Source organism: Euprymna scolopes, chromosome 3, assembly GCF_053919585.1.
Source record: "Euprymna scolopes isolate OS-2025 chromosome 3, ASM5391958v1, whole genome shotgun sequence".
Taxonomy (NCBI): Eukaryota; Metazoa; Mollusca; class Cephalopoda; order Sepiida; family Sepiolidae; genus Euprymna; species Euprymna scolopes.
The window spans coordinates 83,220,355-83,242,440 of NC_136484.1; the positions used below are offsets into that span (position 1 = coordinate 83,220,355).

Below are 22,086 nucleotides of genomic sequence, written 5' to 3' on the forward strand. Positions count from 1 at the left end.
AAGTATTTTGCAGTGATGAAAGCAAGTTTAATTTATTTGGAAATGATGGAAAAAAAACAATGTAAAGAGACGTATTGGTGACAGATTAAGTGCAAAGTGTACTAAGAAAACTGTCAAGTTTGGGGGCGGAAGCGTCATGGTATTTTGAATGTTTTCTAGCCACGGTACAACGCCTCTTGTCCGGTTACAAACGCAGATCTATAAAAACATTGTTCAAGATCGTGCTCTGCCAATCATACAAGATTCAGGTTTCGATAGGGCTACCTTTATGCAAGATAATGTCCCATGTCACAAGGCAAAGGTGGTAATGAGTTACCTTAGCGAGCAAGATTTCCAAATTATGGATTGGCCATCGTAAAATCCTGACTTAAATTCAATAGAAAATCTTTGGAAGACTTTAGGAGTGAAGTTATGGGAAGAAATCCCACTAACACGGAGTATTTGTGGGTGAAGCTTCAAGGAGAATGGTCTAAAATTAGTATCGAGGATTGTCAAGAACTGATTCTTTCTTATAGTTGAAGATGTGCAGCTGTCATTGAGAGCAAGGGCTCATTTACTAAATATTGATTGTCCATGTATTTTATTGATTTTTGGCTGTTTACATTGTTTTTCGCAATTTTGTCCCTTACTTTTGGACGTTCCTATTTTAAAAATAAATAAATAATTTTTATAATTCTTTTTCTATCCTTTGCAAATTATTCAAATCTTAGTATGTTATTATAGATGATAACGAATACCAGTTGTCAAAATTTGAACTTTTCACGATTATTATTTCTAACAAATATTAGGTTTTAAAATGTTGTCACTTAGTTTTGCACACTACTGTATATATTTGTTTTAAAATTTTGCCTACCAAATCCATTGAAACTTAATATATAGGGTATTCGAACCCATGCGAAACTTTATATTCGGGTTTTAGCCAGGGAAAATCGGTGCAAAAGTGTGAAAATTTAAAAAAAAATACAATTTGCGAGGCGAAGGTCGAACGACAGCTTTACGAATATGAATGCGTAACGTTACAACTATTCGTTCATGTTTTAACTTTTATCCTTGCAGCATGGATGTTTTCATAACTCAGGCATTAACGTCAAAGGAAAAAGTAAACTGTAAGTTAAACTTATTGTCTTCGATTCTCCGTGGTGGCGCACGAGTCATTATTTTTTTTTTTTTAAACTATTTAAATCATTACTATATATTGGGTTCAATATATAATATATACAAAATCTGCATTAATCAAAATATCATATTTAAGTGTATATTACGACTGGGCAATGCCGGGTTGCCTGCAAGTATATATATATATATATATATATATATATATATATATATATATATATATATATATATATATACTGTCAGCGAAATTGAATATTAAAATGCTCATATCTATGGGACAAAACTACATGAAAATTTGCAGGCTTTTTGAAGATTATAATACTATTCTATGGTTGAAATTTTATGAAAATTGGTAAAATAGAACCTATATTTTCAAACCAATAAAATATGCCCATATTTACCTACTGAAGCTGGCCTGTCAGGACATTATATATACTAATATATATATAGTATCCAGCTTCAGTTTTTGCTGTTTTGGATGAATTTAACTTTTTTATTTCCTTTTTGCTCGGTTGCCTCTCCTTTCCAGGCCACTAATTATTGATATACCACCTCTTTTGGCAATTAAATAAGTTCCAAATCTTCACGAATATTGATCAGAATTTAACAAATGAAGGCTTGTTGAAAAGGTAATGACTGGAATTGTGTAGTGGGCTATGTACTATTTACGCTTAAAATTGCACATTAAGGGGATTATCCATCACCCAGAGCCTATTTTTGGCATTTTTTACAGCCATAAAATGTTTTAATCATAGTTATTTTATTCCTATTTTTGCATATGAATTACAAAATATCTGATATTTCTCCAAAATATCTGGTCTTGATGAAGAGAAGACTAAAACTTGCGTTTATCGTTTCTAATGATCTGAAATAACAGCAATTTGATTCCAAATATTTCTCATATGTTACATCGCCCCTTCTTTTTGGAAATAGAGTACGATTATGAATCCAGTATCAAATAATCCTTATGCACTGTGAAATTTACTTTATGTATGAAAACCAAAAAGAGCAAATATAATATATTAGAAATGTTTGCTGTCATTTCAGATAATTTGAAACGATAGCAGCAAGTAAGTTTAGTTTCCCCTCCATCAAGGCAAGAGGTTTTGGGGAAATATCAGATATTTTTTCATTCATATGCAAAACTAGGAAAACAAGGGACTATGATTGAAATATTAGTAAATGTGCAGTTTCTTTCCACCCACTAAAAATCCTTTAAAACTACCACTATTATAAATTTTCGAGATTGCTGAAACGAATATAACAGTTAAAATTCTAGGAAATGATTAATTTCAAAGACATAAAGAATTATGGTTTTAAAAAGTAGAGGGGTCACTTTTCTATATAAATTTGATGTAAAGTAAACATCTACTTAATAGCCACCTTTTTTGTGAGGCGTCTTTTATTTCTTCGCGGTGGTATTTATTGGTAATTGTGGCCTGGTAGACCAACACAAAACCTACCTTTAAAACTTGTTTTCTGTAGGTTTTCGAATGTGCTGAAAACGAATACCGCACTTGAATTGTCTGCAAAAAATTATTTTTCAAGGTATTAAGCAATGGAATTCTTTATGTTATAAGTGGTGGCCATTGTTATACACACAAGCGCGTATATTTCTGCTTAATACACGAAAAAACTTATTTGCGAAAATTTAAATGCGATATTCAATTTCAGTACACTCAAAACCATTACAAAACAAGATTTCAAGGTAGATCTTGTGTTTGTCTCCCAGGCCACAATATAACCACCACTTCTAAAACAAGGAGAAACAGGCACCTCAAAAAGGTGGCCATAAAATGAGTGCTCATTTTACGTTGAATTAATATAAAAAGTGATCCTCCACTTTTTAAAACAATAATGTGCGACCTTAACGGCAAATGCCACATAGCCCACTACACAATTCAGGTGATTAGTTTCGGACGAGTCTTCCTTTGTTAAATTCTGATCAATAGTTGCCATGATTTTAAGATTTTAAGTTTATAAAATTGTCAAAAAAGGTGGTATATATATATATATATATATATATATATATATATATATATATATATATATATATATATATATATACATACACACTGCTGATTAAAAATTTAAGACCACTTAAAAATCTTTTTTTAAAAAAACTTTTTTTTTAAAGATAGATTTTAAACTCTTCCGGCTTTGCCAATACTACAATCTAAAAGGTTATGGAAAGAAAAAGCTACATTCCAAAGATTTATTTTTAAAATTTATATTTTTATTAAATTAGGCTTTTTACACATGATCAAAATTATAAGACCAGAGACAAAAATTCTATTAAATTGTACAAAAAGTTTATGAAAACATTCCACAATCAAACTTAATAATGAGTTCTACCTCCACTGCTTTTGATGACTTCAAAAATTCTTTGGGGCATGCTAGAAATAAGGGTTCCCATTAAGGTGCAGGAGATCCTGCTACAGTTTCTGAAGATGGCTTCATGAAATTTATTTTTTGTTGAATATTGTTTGCCATTTCGATAAGCCTCTCTTGTTATCCATCCCCAAACATTTTCAATTGGGTTCCAGTCCGGTGAGCATGTAGAATGTCCCAAGAGATTGTCTCCATTTTCTTGTAGAAAGTTCAAGGTCCGTATTGCAGTGTGTATTACAGCATTATCCTGTAGAAATAATCATCCATCCCCACAGAAACGATGACCCTCCATCACCAAAGATGCTTTATGTAGCATGATAACGTAACCAGCTGCTGCCTGACGACCCTGCACCACCTAGAGCTCCTTCGTCCCTCTGTAAGAAAAGGCACACCATACCATTACGGACCCTCCCCCACTATGACATGTGGAAAAATTTCAAGGGGAATGTTTTTGTCATACCAATATCACTGGAAGCTATCAGGACCATCTAAATTGAATTTTTTCTCATCAGAAAACAGGACTTTCTTCCACGTCTCAAGGTCCCAGGTTTGGTATTCACGACCAAATCTTAAGCGGTCTACTTTGTGACGTGGAAGCAATCGAGGAATTTGTTTACGGTTTTTATTTACCATGCCTATTTGTTGTAAGTGTCGTCTGATGGTTATTGGACTGCAATCAGAATCTATAACCGCCTTAATTTGTCTAGAAGAAAGTCCTCTGCCATTCATAACAATCTGTCTGATTCTCCTACTCATTGCAGGAGAAATTTTGGGGGTCTACCAAAGGATTTTGCTTTTCCATAATTCTCAGTGTTCTTTAGAAAGTTGCAAATAACAGTTTTACTGCGATTTACCTTAGCTGATATCGCTCGCTGTGACAAACCTTCCTTATGGAATCCTAAAATTCAAAGAATGTTCAACTTCGGTTAGTTTACTTGCTTTAGGCATGGTAACACATTTACACAGTGATTGCTAATCTTTAATTGAACAAAAAACATTAGAATTACCACAAATCTAACAATTTATACCCCCGGTCTTATAATTTTGATCATGTGTAAAGAGCCTAATTAAATAAAAATGCAAATTTTTAAATAAAATTTTTGGAATGTATCTTTTTTAGATTGTAGTATTAGTAACATTCAGCCGGCAGAGTTTAAAATCTATCCTTAAAGAAAAGGTTTCTTTTTAAAGATTCTTAAGTGGTCTTACATTTTTGATCAGCAGTGTATATATATCTATCTATACATCTATAAAAGTGAACGTGTGTGTGTGTGTGTGTGTGTGTGTGTGTGTGTGTGTGTGTGTGTGTGTGTGTGTGCATTTCCGTACTCAAGAACTTTGTCAATTTGAAGTATAAAGACTCGAAATTTGATATACAGGGTACTGAGATTTGGGTAGATCTTTGTGATCGAGTTTCGGCCAGAAATTTGGTTGTTAATTGGGTCAAAGTAAAACGATTTGACCTCTGAGAACTCTACCAAAATCCTCCGACAATTTTGGGTCTAAACACTTGAAATTTTAGATATAGGTTCCTTGGACATGGATCTAACTTAATTTAATTTGAGCTCCAAAAAATAAATTTTAAGGGGTCAAAATAGGGGTCAAACTTTTTAGAAAATTTGACCTCTGCGGTCTGTACCAAATTACTCAGATAATTTCTAGTCTAAACATTTGAAATTTTACATAAAAGGCATTCAGAGATAGGGCAAGCTTTCTAATCGGTTTGAGTCGAAAAATGTTAGTTACCAATATAAATGTATGTATGTATGTATGTATATTTGAATGTCTGCCTAAAACTTTCGACGGAGGCAACGGATTTTACCAAGATCAGTATCATTTTAAAGTTCGACCTTTCAGACGACAAATATTGAAAAATTAGCTAAAAACATTAATATCTTCACCTTCAACTGGGCAGTTTTCAACAAGGGGTGTCACTTTTTTTCGCCGATATTTTTGAAAGTCATCCTCTCCTTTCGATTGTCTAAGCCTTAATTTACACCTGTGTCATTTCCGGTTTGGCGGTGTTCGTAACAGCAAAAAGGTCACGTTTTTTCCCGTTCTTTTCTTCTTTCGCGATACGGGTACGAGCCTGCCTGCCTACCTACTACCACTTTTTTTTTTTTTTTTTTTGCTCAACATACACATCCAAACACCCGGGCTGAAATGTTAGTTTATATATATATATATATATATATATATATATATATATATATATATATATATATATATATATATATAAAAGTGAAAGTGTCTGTGTGTCTGTGTACATTTCCCTACGCAATAACTCGTTCAATTTTTAGTCTACAGACTGGAAATTTGATATACAAGTTACTGAGATTTGGGGAAAATTCTGGTTTTTAGCCAGAAATTTTGCGATTAAGGGGTCAAAGTTAAACGATTTGACCTTTGAGAACTCTACCAAACTCATCCGACAATTTTGGGTCTACGCACTTGAAATTTTAGATATACGTTCCTTGGACATAGATCTAACTTAATAACTTGATTTGAGCCCAAAACAATAAATTTTAAGGGGTCATAATAGGGGTAAAGTTTTTAAAAAATGACCTCTGCGGTCTCTTCCAAGTTACTCAGACAATTTCTGGTCTAAATATTTGAAATTTGACATAAAGGGTATTCAGAGCTAGGGCAAGCTTTTTCATCAATCTGGGTCGAAAATTCTTAGTTACCAATATATAAATGTATGTCTGTTTGCATGTCTGCCTTAAACTTTCAATAGAGACGACGGATTTTACCAAGATCAGTATCGTTTTAAAGTTCGACCTTTCATACGACAAATATCGAACAATTGGCTACAAACATTAAAACCTTCAACTAAGCACTTTTCTACAGGGGGGGGTCACTTTTTCGCCGATATTTTTGAAAGTTATCATCTCCTTTAGATTGTCTAACCTTAATTTTTAAAAAAGTCGCTTCCAGTTTGGCGGTGGTCGTAACAGCATAAACATGAGGTTTTACCCCGTTCTTTTCCTCCTTTGCTTTATGGGTTCGAGCCTGCCTTCCTACTACAACTTTTTTTTTGTTTGCTCAACATACACATCCAAACACCCGGGCAACGCCGGGCTGAAATGCTAGTATATCTATAAAAGTGAACGTGTCTGTGTGTTTGTGTGTCTGTGTGTCTGTCTGTGTGTCTGTGTACATTTCCCTACGCAATAACTCTGTCAATTTTTAGTCTACAGACTCGAAATTTAATATACAAGGATTGAGATTTGGGAAAATATATGTGATCCGTTTTCGGCCAGAAATTTCGTTGTTAAGCGGTCAAAGTTCAACGATTTGACCTTTGAAAACTCTACCAAACTCCTCCGACAGTTTTAGGTCTAAACACTTGAAACTTTAGATATAGGTTCCTTGGACATGGATCTAACTTAATAACATTATTTGAGCCTAAAACAATAAATGTAAAGAGGTCATAATAGAGGTCAAAGTTTTTAAAAAAATTTACCTCTGCGGTCTCTACCAAATTACTCAGACAATTTCTGGTCTAAACACATGAAATTTGACATAAAGGATATTCAGAGATAGGGCAAACTTTATAATCGGTTTGGTTCGAAAATTTTGAGTTACCAATATTTAAATGTATGTATGTATGTTTGCCTGAAACTTTTGACATAGGCGAAAAATTTTAACAAGATTAGTATCGTTTTAAAGTCAGACCTTTCAGACGACAACTATCGAAAAATTGGCTAAAAACATTAATATCTTCACCTTCAACTGGGAACTTTTATATAGGGAGGGGTCGCTTTTTTCGCCGATCTTTTTTGAAAGTCATCCTCGCCTTTCAATTGTCTAGCCTTAATTTACACCTACGTCACTTCCGATTTGGCGGTGGTCGTAACAGCATAGACGTCGGGTTTTTTGCCCCCGTTCTTTTCCTCCTTCACGGTACAGGTTCGATCCTGCCTTCCAACTAACACTTTTTTTTTTATTCAACAGACACATTCAAACACCCGGGCAACGCCGGGCTGAAATGCTAGTCTATATATCTATAAAAGTGACCATGTCCGTGTGTCTGTGTGTGTGTGTCTGTCTGTCTATGTATCTGTGTACTTTTTCATTCGCAATAACTCTGTTAATTTTCAGTCTACAGACTAAAAATTTGATATACAGGTTACTGAGATTTGGGAAAATCTACGGGATCGGTTTTCGACCAGAAATTTGGCTGTTAAGGAGGTCAAAGTTCAATGATTTGACCTTTGAGAACTCTACTAAACTCCTCCGACAATTTTGGGTTTAAACACTTGAAATTTTAGATATAGGTTCCTTGGAAATAGATCTAACTTATTAATCAAATTTGAGACCAAACAATAAATTTTAAAGGGTCATAATAGGGGTCAAATTTTAAAAAGTTGACCTTTTTTTTGTTTTTTTAATTGTTTTTTTTTTTTTTGCTCAGCATACACCTCTAAACCACCCGGGCAACGCCGAGCATCCATGCTAGTATATCTATAAAAGTGAACATGTCTGTGTATCTATGAGTCTGTCTGTGTGTGTACATTTCCCTACGCAATAACTCTGTCAATTTAAAGTCTACATATAGGTTTCTTGGACATGGATCTAACTTAATAACTTGATTTGAGCCCAAAACAATAAATGTTAAGGGGCCATAATAGAGGTTAAATTTTTAAAAATTGACCTTTTTTTATTTTTGCTCAACATACATCTCCAAACACACGGGGAACGCCTGACTGAAATGCTAGTATATCTATAAAAGTGAAAGTGTCTGTTTTTCTGTCTGTGTACAATTCCCTACACAATATCTCTGCCAATTTTCCGTCTACTGACTCGAAATTTGATATACAGGGTACTGAGATTTGGGAAAATCTTTGTAATCTGTTTCGGCCAGAGATTTTGGTGTTACGGGGTAAACATTCAATGATTTGATCTTTGAGAACTCTACCAAACACCTCCACCAATTTTGAGTCTAAGCACTTGAAATTTGAGATATAGGTTACTTGGACATGTATCTAACTTAATAATATGATGTGATCACAAAATAATAAATGTTAAGGTGTCATAATAAGAGTAAAAAATTTTAAAAATTGACCGCTGCGGTCTCTATAAAATTACCCAGACAATTTCTGGTCTAAACATTTGAAATTTTACATAAAGGGTATTCAGAGATAGGGCAAGCTTTTTAATCGGTTTGGGTCGAAAATTTGAGCTACCAATATATAAATGTATGTATGTATATTTGCATGTCTGCCTAAAACTTTCGACAGAGGCGAGGGATTTTTACAAGATCAGTATTATTTTTAAATTTGACCTTTCAGATGACAAATATCGAAAACTTGGCTAAAAACATTAATTTCTTCACCTTCAACTGGGAACTTTTCTACAGGGAGGAGTCGCTTTTTTCGCCGATAGTGTCGAAAGTCATCCCCTGTTTTCGATTGCCTAGCTTTAATTTAAACCTACGTCACTTCCGGTTTGACGGTGGTCGTAACAGCAAAGACGTCACGTTTGTTTTTCATTCTTTTCCTCCTTGCAGTACGGATTCGAGCCTGCCTTCAACTACCACTTTTTCTTTTTTTGCTCAACATACACCTCCAAGAACCCGGGCAACGTCGGACTGAAATGCTAGTATATCTATAAAAGTGAACGTGTCTGTGTATATGTGTGTCTGTGTGTCTGTGTGTGTACATTTCCCTACACAATAACTCTGTCAATTTTTATTCTACAGACTAAAAATTTGATATACAGGGTACTGAGATTTGGGAAAATCTTTGTAATCCGTGTTCGGCCAGAAATTTCGTTGTTAAGCGGTCAAAGTTCAACGAGAACTCTACCAAACTTCTCCGACAATTTGGGGTCTAAACACTTGAAATTTTAGATATAGTTTCCTTGGACATGAGTCCAACTTACTAACTTGATTTGAGCCTAAAACAATAAATTTTAAGGGGTCGTAATAGGGGTCAAACTTTTTAAAAAATTAACGCTTTTTTTTATGCTCAACATACACCCCCAAACACCCGGCTAACGTCGGGCTGAAATGCTAGTACGTATTTTTTTTTATTTTTCTATATTCCTATAAATCTGGTTTTCTTTTGTGTGTATCGATATTCATATTAAAACCCTCTTTTCTATTTATTTAAAAAGAAAATACAATTTTGTTATATTTTGGTTGTGGAATTGCATTCACTAGCAAAAGATCTAGCTAATTTCCTATTGTTTTAAACATTCATTTTAATTAATTCCCTATTAGTTGCTTCGGTTTTTTAATGGGATAATCATATTTAGTTAATTATTACCTGTAATTATATTCATGCAGATATTCTACATGATTTATACTTGCATAATATTTTCGGAAAAAGTTAATAGTAAACACAAAATTGTTCCATATATATTTATGTATGCGTATATATTTTTGTTAAACAAATCTATATATCTATTGTTTTTATGTCTATAAAAGTGTGTGTGTGTGTGTGTGTGTGTGTGTGTGTGTGTGTGTGTGTGTGTGTGTGTGTGTGCGCGTATGTGTGTGTATGTGTGTGTATGTGTGTATGTGTGTGTATGTGTGTGTGTCTGTGTCTGTGTACATTTCCATACGCAATAACTCTGTCAATTTTTAGTCTACAGACTCGAAATTTGATATACAGGGTACTGAGATTTGGGAAAATCGATGTGACCGGATTTCGGCCAGAAATTTAGCGAGTAAGGGGTCAAAGTTTAACGATTTGACTTTTGAGAATTCTACCAAACTCCTCCGACAATTTTTGGTCTAAACACTTGAAATTTTAGATATAGGTTCTTTGGACATGGATCTAACTTAATAAGTTTATTTGAGTCCAAAACAATAAATGTTAAGGGGTCAAATAGGGGTAAAATTTAATAAATTGACTGTATTTTTGTTTGTTTGTTTTTGTTTTTTTTTTGGTCAGCATACACCTCCAAACACCCGGGCAACGCCGGACTGAAATGCTAGTAATCTATAAAAGTGAACGTGTCTGTGTGTGTGTACATTTCCCTACGCAGTAACTCTGTCAATTTTAAGTCTACAGACTCGAATTAATATACAGAGTACTGAGATTTGGGAAAATCTTTGTGGTCGTTTTTCGGCCAGAAATTTTGTTGTTAAGGGGTCAAAGTTCGACCTTTGAGAACTCTACCAAACTCCGCCAACAATTTTGGATCTAAATTCTTGAAATTTTAGATATAGGCTTATTTGATATGGTTCTAACTTAATAACTTGATTTTAGCTCAAAGCACTAAATGTTTAGGGGTCAATGTCAAAAAAAAATACCGCTTTTTTTTTTTTTTTTTTTTTTTTGCTCAACATACACCTCAAAACACCCGGGTAAGTGAACGTGTGGGGGGGGGTTGTACATTTTCCAACGCAATAATTCTCTCAATTTTCAGTCTACATAATCTAAATTTTATATACAGCGTACTGAGATTTGAGAAAATCTTTGTAATCCGTTTTCGGCCAGAAATTTGGTAGTTAAGGGGTCAAAGTTCAACAATTTGACCTTTTAAATCTCTGCCAAACTCCCACAATTTTTGGTCTAAACACTTGAAATATTTGATAGAGCTCCCTTGAACCTTGAATTGACCGGTTTTTTTGTGCTCAACATACACCTCCAAACACCCGGCCAACGCCGGGCTGAAATGCTAGTATATCTATAAAAGTGAACGAGTCTGTGTGTGTGTGCGTGTACATTTCCCTACGCAATAACTCAGTAAATTTGGACATGGATCTAACTTAATAACTTGATTTTGGCCCCAAAGAATTAATATTAAAGGGAAATAATAGAGGTCAGTTTTTTGGGTTTTTTTTTTTTTTTTTTTTTTTTTGCTCAACATATTCCTCCAAACACCAGGGCAACGCCGGGCTGAAAAGCTAGTATATATACAAAAGTGAAAGTGTCTATCTATCTGTGTATATTTCCCTACACAATAACTCTGTCAATTTTAAGTCTACAGACTTGAAACTTGATATACAGCGTACTGAGATTTGGGAAAACCTTTGTAATAGGTTTTCAGCCATAAATTTTGCTGTTAAAAGGTCAAAGTTCAACGATTTGACCTTTGAAAACTCTACCAAACTCCTCCAACAATTTTGAGTATAAACACTTGAAATTTTAGATATAAGTTCCTTGGATATGGATCTAACTTAATAACTTGATTTGAGCCCAAAACAATGAATGTTAAGGGGCCATAATAGGGGTCAAATTTTAAAAACAATTAACCGCTTCGGTCTCTACCAAATTACTCAGACAATTCTGGTCTAAACATTTGAAATTTTACATAAAGGGTATTCAAAGATAGGGCAAGCGTTTTAATCGGTTTGGGTCGAAAATCTGAGCTACCGATATATAAATGTATGTATGCATGTATGTTTGCTTGTCTGCCTTTTGACAGAGGCGATGGATTTTTACAAGATCAGTATCGTTTTGAATTTCGATCTTTCAGGGGACAAATATCGAAAAATTGGCTAAAAACATTAATATCTTCACCTCCAACTAGACACTTTTCTACAGAATGGTCGCTTTTTACGCCGATATTATCGAAAGTCATCCACTCCTTTCGATTGTCTTGCCTTAATTAAAACCTACATCACTTCCGGTTTGACGGTGGTCGTAACAGCAAAGACATCAGGTTTTTCCCCCGTTCTTTTCCTCCTCTGCGGTACGGGTTCGAGCCTACCTTCCTACTACTACTTTTTTTTCTCAACATACACCTCCAAACACTTGGGCAACGCCGGGCACCCATGCTAGTATATGTATATATAAATGAGAAAATTTGAAAACCTTAAAATGCTGTTAAATGATCATTCTTATTTACTTCTTTTATGTTGTTGTTCAAGTCCGAATTTTCGCCAATAACCTGGCTTTATCAAAGAGATGTCAGTCCGATTAAGTTTTTTTTTTTTCTTCTTCATAATGATAAAAATACCTCTTGTCTTGTTTAAATTCGTGTGTGTGGTCGCCGGGTTTAGGCGCGAAATTTATTAAAAATGTTTTCTGAAACGTGTGAATTTACCTAGCTTAAATTTCGCGCTTAAACCAAGCGATCACACACACGGATTAAAGCAACACCGAGTCAAGAAGTATTTTCTGTTTGGTAGGCTTCGACCTCTTATAACAACAATATGAAGAAAAGAAAACAAACTTAATCGGACTGACATCTCCTTGATAAAGCCAGGTTATTGGCGAAAATCGGACTTTAATAACAACATAAAAAAGTAAATAAAAATGATTTTATCATTTCAAAAGATTTTCAGGTTTTCAAATTTTCTCATTTAAATTCATATTAAAAATGTTTTCTAAAATGTGTGACTTTACATTGCTTATATATATATATATATATATATATATATATATATATATATATATATATAAGCAATGTAAAGTTTATATATATATATATATATATATATATATACATATATATATAAGCAATGTAAAGTCACACATTTTAGAAAACATTTTTAATATTAATTTAAATGAGAAAATTTGAAAACCTGAAAATCTTTTGAAATGATAAAATCATTTTTATTTACTTTTATTTATTCTCTCTCTCTCTCTCTCTCTCTCTCTCTATATATATATATATATATATATATATATATATATATATATATATATATATATATATATATATATATATATGGATATGGATATCTATACTCGAAGCCAAATTGAATATTGAAATGGGCACATCTTTGGTTCTATGGGATGAAACTACATAAAAATTAGCAGACTTTTTTAAGATTATCATACTAATCGATGGTTACATTTTTATGACAATGAGTAAAAAAAGAACCTATATTTTTAAACCAATAAAATATGCCTAAATTTGTCTACATTTATATACACAATGTCTGACAGGCAACTGTCTTCGGTTTTGCTGCTTCGGTTACCTCCTCTACATTTGTCGGTTTTGCTGCTTCGATTGTCTCTCTTACATTTGTCCGTTTTGCTGTCTCCCCTATGGCCTTGCCAGGCCACTAACATATATATATATATATATATATATATATATATATATATATATATATATATATATGTTAGTGGCCCGGCAAGGCCACAGGGGAGACAACAGGAGCAGCAATATATATATATATATATATATATATATATATATATATATATATATATATATATATATATATATATATATATATATATATGTATGTATATATATACATATATATATATATATATATATATACATACTAACAGGCCGCTTGACATTGCCAAGTCGTAAAATACGCTTAAATATGATATTTTGATTAATGCAGATTTAGTATTTATTATTATATTATATTGGACCCAATACATAGTAATGATTTAAAAATTAAAAACTAAATAACTCGAGCGCCACCATTTATAATCAACACCAAAACATTTAGCTTACGATTTACTTTTCCTTTAAAAAAGCCTGAGCTATGAAGACATGTTTGCTGCAAGGCTAAAAATTAAAACATGAACGAATAGCTATTACATTACGCATGCATATTCGTAATGCCGTCGTTCGACCTTCACCTGGCAAATGCTATTTTTTATTTTCACGCTTTTGTACCGACTTTCCCGTCTAAAACCCAAATATAAAGTTTCGAGTGGGTTGGAATACCCTATATATTAAGTTTCATGTCTGTAGACCAAAAACTGACAAAGGAGTTTGGTAGGCAAATTTTTTAAACAGATTATATATACGCATACATAAATATATATATATATATATATATATATATATATATATATATATATATATATATATATATATATATATAGAAAGAGGTTTGTGTTTACTATAACTTTTTTACGCAAATATTACGCAAGTAGAAATCATCTAGAATATCTGCATGATGATCATACCATAAAGAAACTGAAAAAAATATAGGGAATTAATAAAAATAAATGTTCAAAAGAATATGCAAATTAAGTACATATTTCGCATATTCCACAATCCATGTATAACAAAGTTGTATTTCTTTATTAAATAAATAGAAAAGGGGGGTTTTAATATGCATATCAATACACAAAAAAAATTATAGGAGTATAGATATATTTTGGGAGGCGGCAAAATTTAAATTAAAATAATTCACAATAAATAGTTTTAACATACAAATATACGATTTATTCCAAAGATTAATTTTAGCCATTTCTAATTTAAGTGCAATTTTGTGCATATGGCCCTGCGGCTAGCGCGTATATGGCGTAATCTAGAGTTCCAATTTTCACTAACTCAATAAATTAGTCTGCATTTCGAGAATAACCCATCGAATGTCTGATTATTACAAATGGTCTGATTTATAATAATTTCACGAAATTGACCTGTCAACTGGCCACCTCCATTGTGCAATTTTACCCCAACTAATTATTTTTTTCAGGGATATGTAAAAAAAAAATTAGCTGGGGTAAAATTGCACGATGGAGATGGCCAGTTGACAGGTCAATTTCGTGAAATTACTCGTTCATCAAATATGTTTCAATTAATTGATAATATTATTTGCAGTTGAGAAACACTGCTCGTGTGTTAGTCTTTTCATGATGAATTGCTAAGCCAATCTGAGCTTTAAAAACACCATGTGCGTGCGCGCGTGAGCGTGTGTGTGTGTGTGTGTGTGTGTGTGTGTGTGTGTGTGTGTGTGTGTGTGCGCGCGCAATAATATTTATTTTCATCCTTTCCAGAGATATAACTAAAAGTGAGTCACATATGTCCTTTAAATGCCGGTGTTTTAAGGTGATTCATGGAAATAATCACCTTATTATTATTATTATTATTATTATTATTATTATTATTATTATTATTATTTAGATAATATTTTCAAAAGTTTTGAAGCTGATTATTTCTAAACTTTCCAGAGAACTGAGAGGAATACAGAATATGAAGTCTTACAACCGATAGATGATATGGATACTCTCCACATGCAAAGAACAAAGTCAGAAAGTGAACTAATAGAAGACTGCATGGAAAACACGCAAACAAATAGGAAAATACATAACCCATAACTCTTTGAAAAAGCCGGGACTTAGAGAACGTACGTAGACTTTTTTTTGTTTCAGTAGGAATTGAAATTGTTGAATATTTGATTGTTTTTTCGAGTTACTTCAGATGATCCCATGTTAAGAAATGTTTCCTATTAATAAAGCAATAAACATTGCTTTGAAACAGCAGTAAACAATTTTAGTAGCTTTACGTATACTCTTTATTTTAAACATGCTTGAAAATGATTTAAATAAATCATAGAAACACACACATGTACATATGCACATAAATATACATCAAACGAAGATATAAATGGAAATTTGGAATTAAATTATGTAATAAATTTATTTATTGCGGACTATTATCTTCATTTTTATTAGTTGTTGTTTCACGACATTTCGGCCAACTATTCCTCTGGCCTTCGTCAGGTGGTAACGAAGATCAGAGGAATAGTTGGGCGAAACGTCGTGAAACAACAACTAATAAAGTCCGCAATAAATAAATTAATAAATAATACTCATCTCAATAATGAATTCCATTTAAATAATATATATAAATTATGTAAATTCATAACAAAATTTATTGTTTGACAAGAAATTCAAAAATATTTTTCTTAATCCATGGATTTTCAATGAATGACTCATCTCATCGGATAAATTGTGTTTTTAGCAAAATAAATATATGTAATTATAAATTTTGCTTATTAGCACATAAATTGAAAATGATTGCATCAATAGGATATTCCATGGTTCAATGGATTAAAATACAGGAACAAGTGTAAAATCCAGAGCAATTAATATTGGTATATTTCAAACATAATTATGAGTTTTTTTTGTTTTGGTTTTTTTTTGTTTTTTTATTGTGTATTCCTGACTGAAAGGTGAATTCCCACGAATATATATATATATATATATATATATATATATATATATATATATATATATATATATATATATATATATATATGGTAGTGGAATTTGATTTTTAAATACCACAGAATAATTTTTTATGCGAGTTCATTATTTCATGTTTTAATAAATCGATTGATCTTTGACATTAGTACTAAATCCAATTTAATATAAAACCGACACTTGGGTGAAGTTTTCCCTCAAGTCATAAGTGTGGCAGATCTAGTTCAGAAGGAAAAGCATATTATTTGTCTAATAATTCCCAGCATTTTGCGTTTTCTGCTTCCGGATGTTAGGTCTCTTTTACGGCACAAACATAAGTATTGAATAATCCTTGATGACTAGCGAACATTAAGTTCTTAAGTAAGAACGATGTATACTTGATTTAATAAATATTAAAGCGCATCATACCGCTTGGTGATAGAATAATTGATTATACGTACCTTCATGTTCTGACCCTCATCAATCATGTATCCGAGAACTGGTATCGATAAAGTATCCGCGACAATATTTACGGCCCTTATCGTTGGGCCTTTACCAACAACTAAAAACGTGTCAACATTGACCCCTTTAACTACATCACATATTTCATGAATTACTTCATAAAGGTTTGGTCTGGTTTGAACTTCGAATCCTTCCATTTTTATTCGTGATGTCTTGTTGTTTTGAACTTCTGATATAGCTTTAGCAAATATTCGAGAAAGGAGGGGATATTGAGATGAGTCAAACAATGCTGCCACCGTTCGCGTTTGTTGGCCGCTAATCCCTTGGAAAAATAGTAAAATAATCCACGTTAAAGGGATGACCATGAAGAAAGAGCTCAATTGTCGGAACAGCAAGCGCCGCATTATGAACAAGGCGGCAGTACATTGACCAGCTTGTCGAAAGCCTCTTTCTTTCTGGTCATATTAGACCTTCGTCAAATCTCACAAACACATAAGTCATGTAGATTTCATAAAATTCTTCTCTAAAATACTTCCAGTGTTTCTTTGAATAATATTTAGCATCCTTTTTGAAGTGGTTTATTTTCCATTTGACAATATAGCTTCTGCCACGTGTAATATATAGTTGGTTTTATTGTGTATATGCTATAGATGTGATGTACGCAAGAATCTATGCGTGTGTCTAAATGTAATGTACGTTTACTTTTGTAAATTTGCATAAGGGTCATATAAAGATTACATATATATATATATATATATATATATATATATATATATATATATATATATATAACTGTATCAAAGAGATAAAGACATTTTTGTAAACGTATGACTATTTACATGTGAATAAAAAATTATATTATTTCTTTAAATATTTTATTACTGATAAAAGATCCTGTTTGCAAAAATATCATAAAAATTATGTGAAAATGGAAATGGATCGAAATTTTCAAATTCATAATCGCACACATTTGTGGGCATAATCAGGTATATAGCCATGTGGTAGCGTTTTAACATACGTTTTTATACATAAACTTTTTAGTTATATGTATGCACATATTTATAAATCAATATATATATATATATTCAATAAATATACGTACATTCATACACATATGCTTACATGTACACGCACACACACACACAGATATAGATGTGTGTTTGAGATATGGCATATTTATTCGATTGCTGTGACTACTCAAATAATTACCTTAATGATAAACAATGAATGAAATTAACTAAATTAATAATAAAAGCATACTAAATGCACACAAAAATTATTTCAAACATTAACACCCCACACACACATAAATATATATTTATATTTATATATGTGTGTGTGCGCGTGTGTGTGTGTGTGTGTGTTGTGCGCGTGCGTGTATGTGCGTGCGTGTGTGTTTTGCGTAGATGCAAATAATTTACATATGAAAGAAACTGGAATATTTGACAGTCAAACAGCACGTGGTGTTTCGCTAGTGTGATATCTTTCTAATTTGAAGATTAAAGAGGATGAATCTAAAAGAAAGAAAATCCAAACGGAAAAGAAATCGACGTCGAGCGAATGTTTGATACAGTGAGGATAATGAAAAACATCGAATCGAATAATTTGTGCAGATTCTTGCAAATAACCGAATCTGCTTATAATTCAGCTTGTTTATTTCCGGACTCTAATATTGACAGCTACAGATTTTTTCGGGACGAATAAGGTTTAATCATTCTTTATTTTAATTATGGAAGACATTTCTTTAAAGAAGATTAATCTATTAAAATGGTATGAATTTGATTTTTAGTTTATTATTGCTTGATTTGTGCAGATAGAAATCTGGTAATATTAACTATTTACACATGCATGCGTTTATATTTACACTTATACATACGCGCATACTTTGTGTCGTGTTTATATATATTTGAAGATATTTTTGTCTATCAAATTTCATAACAACGTTTGTTTTGAATACTTGTGTAGGTGTTAGCAAATGAAATATGTCAATTGCATGTCTATTTTGCGAGCAATTCTTAGGATGATTGTGGTACTAGTTTTCCGATGTTCTTTGTTTTGTTTTGTTTGTTTTTGTTTGTTTTTTTTTAACTGCGGCAATTTTAAAAGAACAAGAGTTTTGTTTTCCATTCACTGTTTCCGCCATTCGTGTTATTTGTCTAGTTGCATTCACGTTTGCTCCATTGTTCTTGGCTGCGACCTTTCCTACTTACAATTGTGGAAGGTGGATATTTTTCCTGGCAACTAATATCAGTAGATATCACGTGACCTGAGCGATTGGACAGGCTTATATCCATATTGATAGGCCCTCAATTTGTAGAGTGTCACACTGCTTAATCACTTAAACAATATAGATAATCTGTCACGCCAGAATCACCGTTCATGTGTACTATTTTAAGTCTACAGCTTACAGATTCGATGCGTTGACCAACCGGAACGATGTGTCATAACCTTTGCAATTATTTCGAGCAAAGATTGAGACGATCTTTTCTTGCTATAGTTGATACGATACATTTCGAATTATTAACGCAATTTTTACAGCACGTTTGTATTCCATTTTAGGATAGAGTTTAATTCGATTAATAAGTAGTTAACTCACAAAAACTATTATTGGTTCGATTATTATCTTCTATTTCATATCTATAGAGTAAAAATAAAAATAGGGCAAAGAGTTACCGTCTTTCTATTGTACAAATAATAGTTGTCTAGGTACATCAACATTGTCAAATGATATCACATTCATAAAAGTGAGGAACTATATCAATAAAGCCAATCATTTAGAAACTGATTATTTTTTTTGGGGGGGGGGGAATGATGAATATTAAAGTTAAATTTAAAAATGAAATTATCTTAATAAGTATCACATGGCCCACTTAATTGTCTATTTCTATTTTAATTAATCGGTAATAATCGTTTAAACGTAAATTGTGTCAGTATTTAATAAATTTGTTTATATATGTATTACAGATATATTTGTGAACAACTGTTATATTGATAAGCATCTATGAGGAACTATCTTATATGTAATGCTTATTTCATAGATTCGTACGCAAAACCAAATTTATATTTGCGATTAATAAAACACGAATCCCCCAAAATAAGGAATTTTTAAATAACAAAATGTCATCATTAGAAAATGTTAACTAAAAATGGTAAAATAACACGTTTAAGAAGATACTGTGATTTGAAAATGAACAAAATAACGTGTACATTTAATTTTTTTTTTTTGCTTGTTTTTTTTTTTTTTTTTTCTGTTCCGGCTAAACGACTGTGTTATGTAATAATTCAAGTGACGCACCAGGACGCACCATCATTTCTATCGTATTTTATAAATTTTTCGTTGGATATATCAATGAGAACTTTTCTGCAAAATGCTTGTCTCGGCGATACAATAATCGCTCGTCTTTTCATTCTTATATTGTCTTCTGATTTGTAAATATACGTTTGCATATAATACATCGGAGTTATACGATGACATTTTTTGAGATCTTCGAAACACACTTGGCAAACACATATGAAAAACGATTACATATACTTTTTTTCATTCATTTCCATAACTATTCACTTATTTCATCTTGATGCATTCTGCTCTTTTATATTTTCTGTTTCTATTCTATTTACATGTGTCACACATTCAACACAACACAATTATTTCGTGTTCCTCTATGCATAAATGCTTGGCTATTTTCTTTTCAATTAACACTTCTTTCATGGTTTCATCCAATAACAAATTAATATCACGATGTCGTTTTACAAAAAGATGAATTTTCAAGAATCTTGACACCTTCATTTCCAACTAGAAACTACAGCCATTTCTCTCTGATGCTAAAAGAACACCTTTATATATATATATATATATATATGTGTGTGTGTGTGTGTGTGTGTGTGTGTGTGTGTGTGTGTGTGTGTGTGTGTGTGTATATGTAATAAGGTGATATATGTGTATGTGTGTGTAATAAGTTGGTGTACGTATGTGTATGTGTTTATGTGTGTAGAGAGAGTATTTTTTCCACTTCAATCTATTTTTAAGTAAGAATTCTGATTTGTCCTTGAATTTTTTCCTACATATTTATGAAATGTTTTGTACTCTGCAGTCACCTTGTTGTTGTTGTTGCTGCTGCTGCTGTTGTTGTTGTTGTTGTTGTTGTTGTTGTTGTTGTCGTTGTTGCTTTTGATACAGCACAAGATTATTCCATATTTCGTTTGAGAACGAAAATAAGACGACAATAACATGTTCTAATTGCATTGGTTTTCCGATAATTATTTAGCCATAGTGATTTGACAAATAAACATAAAAGGACATTTTAGTTACAATTACAAAACTGAGTATATACACGTCAATTCCTCTCTCTCTCTCTCTCTCTCTCTCTCTCTCTCTCTCTCTCTCTCTCTCTCTCTGTGTGTATCTATCTATCTAACTATATATATATATATATATATATATATATATCGTTCAATATGTGTGTGTTTGATAATGTTTTATCTATGCATAGACGTGAATTGCACAAATGCTTACTTACAAAAGTAAATATGTCTATGTAATATTTGTAAATGTGTCTATATAGACACACATAAACACACTTGGAATAATGAATACTAAACTGAATATGTATAGATATTAATGTTTGAGTGCATGTGTATGCGCGCGCGTGTTTGCGTGTAGAGGTTATCTTGGTATATGCGTTCTTATTAAATTATGAGCGCATGCGTATATCTGTCTTTACCTGAGTGTATTTTAAGTGCCAGTTCGTATTTCGTATGAATGCTCTTCTTTTAAATTACAACGAAGGTGCATTTTCTTATACGTATATGAATGCGTGCACATAAACACACATACTTAAACGTTCCATCTCAACTGTAAGATTCTGATCATCATCGTTATTGTCATCATCATCGGCTTCATCAACTTCGCCTTCGCCTGTACATCCGTATTATTAACATTATCAGTGTTAGTTATGTACCTCCTTTTGTATTTCTTGATATAATTGGCAATCACTGGTGACTATTCCGGGCGTATATCTCCCAATGTATTTCTTCTTTTTTGACTTCATTTTCTCTGACAGTACTTTCTTTCATTATCCATTGTTTCTTGAAGCTGAAATTCTAAAACAGACCTGTGTCTTTCAGACTTTTATGCATACCCGCCCACTACCTCGCACTCGCTCACTGTTTGTCTCTTGTCAGCCTCCACTAGTTCTCCCCTTATCTTTCTCTCTCTCTCTCTCTCTCTCTCTCTTATTCTTCCTCCTCTCCCTCTCTCTCTTCATTCAAAATG

The 22,086-nt window shown here is 32.4% G+C and overlaps 1 protein-coding gene across 2 annotated transcripts in view; it reads right to left on the minus strand.

Annotated features, from left to right (window-relative positions):
- LOC145256537 (glutamate receptor ionotropic, NMDA 3B-like) overlaps positions 1–17,452 on the minus strand; it is a 1,196,865-nt gene extending 1,179,413 nt beyond the window's left edge. The window contains exon 1 of one of the 2 annotated variants that reach the window (XM_080115574.1): positions 16,814–17,452. In XM_080115574.1, the coding sequence (XP_079971700.1) occupies positions 16,814–17,218 (405 nt within the window). In that variant the 5' untranslated portion in view covers positions 17,219–17,452. The remainder of the gene's footprint in view (positions 1–16,813) is intronic. The other variant, XM_080115582.1, reaches the window with a different exon arrangement.
- Between the last annotated feature and the right edge of the window lie 4,634 nt (positions 17,453–22,086).